Source organism: Capra hircus, chromosome 17 (genome assembly GCF_001704415.2).
Source record: "Capra hircus breed San Clemente chromosome 17, ASM170441v1, whole genome shotgun sequence".
In the NCBI taxonomy this organism is placed as follows: Eukaryota; Metazoa; Chordata; class Mammalia; order Artiodactyla; family Bovidae; genus Capra; species Capra hircus.
Genome location: NC_030824.1, coordinates 1,837,127 through 1,844,520, shown reverse-complemented (window position 1 = coordinate 1,844,520; position 7,394 = coordinate 1,837,127). Strand labels below are relative to the sequence as shown.

The 7,394-nt window shown below is 56.9% G+C and overlaps 1 protein-coding gene across 2 annotated transcripts; it reads left to right on the top strand.

The window, feature by feature from the left end:
• Positions 1,387 to 4,642, top strand: MTFP1 (mitochondrial fission process 1). 2 transcript variants are annotated; one of them, XM_018060982.1, is made up of 4 exons: positions 1,387 to 1,592; positions 2,364 to 2,491; positions 2,853 to 3,085; positions 4,032 to 4,642. In XM_018060982.1, the coding sequence occupies exons 1-4, from the start codon at positions 1,526 to 1,528 to the stop codon at positions 4,102 to 4,104; spliced, it is 501 nt and encodes a 166-aa protein (XP_017916471.1). In that variant the 5' UTR covers positions 1,387 to 1,525; the 3' UTR covers positions 4,105 to 4,642. The 2 variants fall into 2 exon arrangements, with proteins under 2 accessions (XP_017916471.1, XP_017916470.1); XM_018060981.1 differs by having other exon boundaries at positions 2,850 to 3,085.

Genomic DNA, 7,394 nt, shown 5'->3' with positions numbered 1-7,394 from the left:
GCAGGCACTACCAGTGTTTCCGGGGCCGGGGATCGCCTTTGGGTCCCGAGCCCAGCTTCCTGCAAGATCCCGCTGACCTGGCTGCCCTGCACGATCCTACAATGATAAAGCCTCCCAGGGCTGTAAACAGGGCTCTCAATGGGAGGCTGTGCTCTTTATTTGAAAATAATAAAGCTAATTCTTTAATGAGCATTTCCTGGGTACCAGGCCACAGCCCTGTGCTTACCTCTTAGCGTTACTGCAAGGATTCAAGGAAACAATAATAGATGCAGAGGGCTTAGAAAGCCTGATACAAGTGTACGCTCCGTAAATGTTGGCTGCTTTTCATTTCTTACGGACCTGGCTGACAGTTCGTAGGTGGCACAACTGGGATTTGAACCCAGGAGTGCCTGTGTTTAAAGGCTATGCCTTTGTTTGCTGATACCTAACCCCGCTCCCCAAGGGATTCACAGAGCTTTAGTGAAGTGCACTCCTCACGTGGGTAAACTGAGGTCCAGGTGGCGAAGAGTTTCCTCTTCAGTGATCAGTAACCCCATGTCCTGTCATTCTGTTCCGCTCATTTCCCTGAAGTCTTGTACCCCAACTCTTGTTTCCCTGGCCTCATTCGTTTATTGTTCATTCGAGGTCCTGCCCGGAAGGAGGGAAGCCCAGGGAGACCCCGGTGCTTGAGAGCACGGCCCCTACGGGGAAGGGTCTCCAGTACGAGTTCAAGCAGTGACTTTGCTGGGGGTCCAGTTGTTAAAACTCTGCCACACTTCCAATGTAGGGACGTGGGTCCCGTTCCTGGTTGTGCAACTAAGATCCCACATTCCCCGACACAGAAAAAAAAAGTCCAAACATCCACCTCAGTGGGGTTCTCACCGTTCATCCGCCCTGCCTTAGGAGCATGGGAACTGGAGCCGCGCTGCCTGGAATCAAATGCTGGCTTCACTACTCAGCAGTTTTTTGTCCCAGGGAAGTGATCTATTTATTCTGTCTCTATTCCTCACCTGTAAAATGGAGCGGGGTGGGGGTGGGGGAGGCTGGTGGGAAGGTTTAAAAGAAGCAATTCATCTACTCTTTAGCCAACCGCCTGGCCAGTAGTAAACTCAGCCAGTGATGACTGTAATTAATCCTGGAAATCGTCCCAAGAATAAACCTGTCCTGTTCCTCATGTAACAAATGAATAAAGCGAGGCTCAGAGAGGTTACAGACTCTTGCCCAAAGTCACACAGCTGTGCAGCGCAGCATCCCGTATTTGAATCGCCTTTCTTTGGCTCCAACACCACAGTCAATGGTGGAAGAGGATGGTGCCAATCTCTCAACTCCAGAGAAAACCGTGAAGAAAATTAATCTGTAAAACCCAAGCCAGGGAGAGGGGCTGCGGTGTGCGGGGGAATTTGCAGACGCTCCCTGCTGGCGGGGACAGCACGACCTGTCCTTCAGTCCGGGACCTTCGGCCGGTCCCGCCGCGGCGAACGGGAGAGCTGGTGGAAGCCGACGCGGTAGGACCTGCAGCAGCGGCTGAGACCTTGGCGGAAGCGCCATGTCCGAGCCGCCCTCGCGGGGGGCCGAGCGCGACCTTTTCCGGGACACGTGGGTGCGGTACCTGGGTGAGCTCCGGGCAAGGGGCACAGCGACCCCCACACCACGTGGCTAGGGAAGCAGGAATTGCTAGAGGCCGGTGAGGGACCTGGAGATGGTGGGAGGATCTTAGTTCTCTTTGAGCCGGGGGCAGAGACTGGGCACAGAGACTGGGCTCTGAACTTGCGCAGAGTCACACAGCTCTGGTCTGCCCAGCCCTGCCCTTGGGGTTTCTGCTGGTCAGCCTCCCAGCTGGAAGCTGCAGTCCAGCTCGGAGGCCGGGTGAGTGAGCTCTTCTGTATGGCATGCCCCCCACGGGCTGTGGAGCCAGGGTGTTAGGACCCCCATCTTGGCCCCTCACTGGCTCATCTGAGCCTGTTTCCTCCTCAGGGTAAAGCGGTGAACAGTGGGTCTCTCTCATTGCCTGGTAGTTGTAAGTGTGGAATGAGATAAGGTACAGAAAGGCCGGGAGTGTGGTGAGTGCCTGGTCAGTGGGGTGGCCCTTCGTCTCTCTCACTGCCTCTGTACCCACCAGCTCAAATGCTTCTAGAACCCAGGCTGTGAGGCAGCTGAGTGATGAGAAAGGTGTCTGTGCTCAGCTCTTCCACAAGAGGACAGCAGGGGTGGGCATCATGGGTGCCATTTTATAGGTTGGGAAACGGCAGCTCACAGGGGTAAGATCCCCAGGCTATCTACACAGTCACCCAGCCGCTCCTCAGCAGGCTGAGAACCAGCTGGCTCCAGTGCCCCCTTGTGGAACAACCCAAGGGCTCAGGAACTGACTAGCCTCTCCCCACCAGGCTACGCCAATGAGGTGGGGGAGGCCTTCCGCTCCCTGGTGCCGGCAGCTGTCGTGTGGCTGAGCTACGGCGTGTCCAGCTCCTACGTGCTGGCCGATGCCATTGACAAGGGCAAGAAAGCCAGAGATGTGAGTGTTAACCTGCCCCTCAACCCCTCACCCTGGCCCGCGCCCCCTTGTGGTCAGTCCATAGCCTTGCACATGGTTGAGTCCCTTGTAGGACAGTCAGTCCCCACAACCTGGCCTGGTACCCTCTCCTTTGTAGGTAGTGACCCCCGGCCGCAGTCCTGCGGGTGACATAGTCCATACCCTGGTCCTGGATGTGAGTCCACACTCAGCCCTGAATTGGGAGAGTCCAGAACCCAACGCTGATGTGGCTCTGTCCCCGCCCCCACTTCCCTTCCGTCTCCCTGGTCCAGTCTCATGCCCCCTGTCCACAGGGTTTCCCGCCTCTGCCCCTGCTGGGTTAAGTGTCCCTTGTGCCCAGCAGGTACCGGGCCCTGAGGCAGGCCGCAGCAGCAGGGTGACCGTGGCCGTGGTGGACACCTTTGTGTGGCAGGCTCTGGCCTCCGTGGCCATCCCAGGCTTCACTATCAACCGCGTGTGTGCAGCCTCCCTCTACATCCTGAGCTCTGCCACCCGCTGGCCTCTGGCCGTCCGCAAGTGGACCACCACCGCACTGGGGCTGCTCGCCATCCCCGTCATCATCCACCCCATCGACAGGTGGGTGCGCCCCCCAGCCCCAGGGGTCGCCCACTCCCGGCAGAGCTGAGCTTTGGGAGGGGCGGAGTGTAACGCCTGCGGCAGAGGCAGCGCTGCACCTGCGGCTCCTGAGGTGGAAAGGGCGGTCTAGGCCCTTGTCATGTGGTCGGGCATGTACGTCGGCAGTAAAGGGAGGAGGTGCCGTGAGAGTACGGGACACAGGGCAAGTCAGTTCCCAGAAAGAAAACTCAGAAAACAACCAGAGGTAGGCAGGAACAGGTGCACCCCGGAAGGGATGGGTTTTGAGGAGTTTTGGTGACAGAAGTCCATCTGAAACTGGGTTAAGTAAAATAGGAATTGATTGTTTCATGGAACTGAACAGTTCAGGGTTATGCTGCTTGGGACCAAGAAACCAACTGAGGCCCTTAGGCGTGTAGGTCTCTCTGCTGGTCTTCTCCCCACCCTATCCCGTGTTGGCTTTAGTCACTTTCCCTTCCTAGGAGCAGAGATGGCTCCCAGCAACCCCTAGCTCCCCTCCCACCAGCTTAGCAAGCCCATAGGAGGCGTCTTAATAGTGACAACACAAATCCCAGGGAAGGCTGTCATTGGTCCATCCCAGACTGGGTGCCCACCCCTGAGCCTGTTTCCATTTTCTGATTGGCCAGGCTTGGGTCATGTGTCTGCCCTTAGAACCAGAGAGGGGACCAACCGAACCAAACCAACATGGAGTGGGAGGAAGAGTCTTTCCCCACGGGAACAGAGCTGACCCTGAGGCCCTGCGTGAATCTTTTACCTTTTTGGGGTTTCAGTTTTCCCAGCTGGGTAAGGAAGAGGGTGATGGCTGCCACCTGGATGGTGCTTGTGCCCTGTGTCCAGGAGTCCCTTTCCTAGCCCTGGTCTCCTGCCTCCTGCTCCCCCATTAGCATCCCTTGGTCAGCTTGGGTCATGACCCCGCACTGCCCCACAGGTCGGTGGACTTCCTCCTGGACTCGAGCCTGCGCAAGCTCTACCCCTCGGTGGAGAAGCCCAGCTCCTCCTGACCTCCCCCGCCATGCCTGGCCTGTGGGCCGGCCCATTCCCTGCTCGTTCCCACTCCCTCCTCCTGCCAGGGGATGCGGACGCCTGGCTCTCGGGTCGGAGGCCCTGGCACCTGAGTGGGTTTAAGCTGCTCGGAACCCGAAAGACAAAGACCTCAGAGCGGCAGCTGCAGTGACCCACAGACAGGACTTGACGCCCGTCCGCTTCCATGGAATCTGTGATACTGAGCCGGACTGGACTGAGTGGGCCCAGCCCTGTCCCTTGACAGGACAATAGCATCCTCCCATGGAGGGTAAAGCACCTGAGGCCCGGACAAGGCGAGGAGCATGGCCAAGACCACCTAGCAAGCTGGGGACCCAGGACTCCCAAAGGCTCAGCCAGGTCACCCCGATGGCGGAGCAGCAAGTCACTCAGAGAAACACGGGATTACACCCGCGGGGACCCTGAGGACGGATTCTCTGCCCCTTCCTGGTGCAAGGCCTGCTGGGGCCTGCTGGACGGCATGCCAGCTCTCAGTCCAATAAATCCTCAAGACGTTGAGTTTTCTCCTTTTCTGTTGGGGATGAGCAGGGACACGGTGAGAGGGGGCAGGGCAGGGGCCTCAGAGGTGGAGGCTGGTGTCTCTGGAACGCACCGCTCACAGTGGCCAGCAGGGGGCCTGTCTGGTACCTCCAGGCATGTGCCTGGAATTCCACCTTGGTGCTGCCAGCCTCCTCTGGGATGGGCCTTGTGCCTTTTCTGCAAGTCTCCTAAGATACACACTAGGAGGGGAGTCTGTTGCGCAGATACCACCTGAGCCTGACTTCAGCCCAGTCTTCCCTCGGTTCACCCCCTCAAGATAACCTGTCTCCGGAGCCTCCTCCGGGCTCCCACCACTGCTGTGCTTATAGCCCCGCCCCACCCCATGTGAGTCCCTAGGGCCAGGGCCTCCATCTGTCCTAGAAGCTGCAGCCCCAGTGCTCCCCTAGGTCCCTGCACACATCAGCTCTGTGCCTCCGAGCCAGCGGGGGTTTCAGTGGCCCCAGCGCACGCGTACCTGCTCAGTTGTGTCTGACTCTGCCACCCCATGGACTGTAGCCCACGAGGCTCCTCTGTCCATGGGATTTTCCAGTCCAGAATACTAGAGCAGGTTGCCACTTCCTTCTCCAGGGGATCTTCCCGACTCAGAGATCGAACCTGAGTCTCTTGAGTCTTCTGCACTGGCAGATGGGGCTCTTTACCAGCTGAGCCACCAGGGAAGCCCCCCTCGGTGAGCTAGGGTTAGCAGACTCCTACCAGTTTGTGAGAGCTGACCTGGGAGGCCCAGAGCACCAGGCACAGAATGGGCCGTCGCCCCTCCCGGTTCTGCACTGAATGCTGCAGGGTAGGGCTGCTGGCTATAACAAATGAAGTAACAGGATGCGCCATTAAATTTGTTTAAACAACAAATAAGACTTCAGTACAAGTATGTCCCTAATATGGTATGGAATGTATATGCACTGAAAAATTCTTCCTTGTTTATCTGAAATTCAAATTTAACGAGGCATCCTGTACATATCTGCAACTCTGCTCCGGGGTGGCGGGCATCCATGGAGCTGGAACACCTCCCCCAAGCACCCCAGCCCTCTAGAGGTAGGAAACAGTCTCCAGCTGCCTCTTTCCGGGACAGGGGACAGTTCTTTGTGACTGGACTAACTTGTGTTATCCCATTTGATGGGAAACAGGCAAGAGAGGTCAACAGGACTGGAGGTGGCAGATGCTGGGTGTAATAGGAAATTGCTTTCATGGGGCCTAAGAGGATAAGGCAGACCACAGATGAGGTTGGGGGAGATGTCTTTTCCCCCCCGGGGGGTCTGGTGGCCTTTGACCTGGGGCTCGCTGGGACTTAGGTCCCCCAGGGGCCGCTTCATGCAATGCTCAGGACTACCACAAGGAGGCAGCACCTCCCAATCCGCCCACCTTAGCTGGTTCAAACAACTTTCAAGATTACTGAGAAGCATACACGTTATTGAATCGCCCCAGTAGGCCTGATTCCATGCTAAGTGTTTCCTGTGATGTGGCTTATTTACTCTTTACAATCACATTGTGGTCGGGTCTCTATTTCCTGGAGTGGGAGTCCCTTGAACCCCCCATCTCCCCCATCCCCCTTTCCTGCTGCCTTCCAGCCCATGATTCTCTGCAGACTCAGACGCAGAGCTGACTCACAGGCTGTGCGACCTTGGGCAAGTTACCTAACCTCTCTGAGTCTTGGTTCTCTCACTGTACAATACTCCTTAATGACCCTCTGAAGCTGCTGAGAGGGATAGAGAAATGGCTTGCAAATTCGGCCGGAGTGGGTCTCACGGAGGGGGCTATTTAATCAGTATTATGACTATAGCAAGACACATCCGCTTCCGGGACACGCACAGTTGGTGACTGTGCCATCAGATGAGTAATTTAGAGAGCAAGTATGCCAATTACACGGTTCAGGAACTCCAGTTGTAAGAACTTATTCAGAGGAAATAATTGGATGGTGATTTGAAGATGTGCCTCTGAGGGTGATCGTCGTGGTTTTATTTTTATACGAGAAAGTCTTGGGCGCTCCTTAAAGGCCCAGTGCGTAAAGGAGCACTCTTCCAATCTGATCCTGCTTGTTACTGAGTCTCCCCAAGTCCTTTCTGTGTCCTGGTATCTCCTATGACTCCTGGAAGTCCCCGGGATCCAGTCTGAACATCCCAGCCCAGATTTCAGAGCCTCCCCGCCTAGGCAGTCTCATCTCTCACCGTGACACACCCTGCACCTCTGTCCTTGCCTTCCCCTGACCCCTCCAGTCTCTGAGCCTTTGCTCAGGTCATGCCGCCTGCTGGGAATGCCCTCCCCACCCCCGCTTCCCTCTGTTCTCAGCCTTCAAGATCCATCTCTAATGGCACCTGCTCCTTGAACCCTCCCTGCCACCTTCCCCCCTCACCGTCATGCAGCTCCCTCTCCTTGGACAAGAATCATCCAATGTCACCCACGGAGAACACAGCTGGGGTGCTTACTACATGCTGGGCGCTGTGTTACGGAGACTGTCATGGCCTTTTCGGTACCTGGTGCCACCGTTATCATCCTACAGATGAGAGAGTGAAGTCCACGTGCGGTGAGCCTTCCGTCAGCAGTTAACTCTCACTAAATCCCACGTGAGTGAGGAGGCTTCAGAGCCTTTTCTAACAGGAGGCGTTGCAGGCAGGTGGTTGGGGGGGCCTGGGGTGGGGGAACGTGCACGCGCTCAGCCTGGTCCAGCTTGGCCGGGCCCTGGGCTCCCGTGTGGGCTCCAGATGAGGCTTGTTCCTTC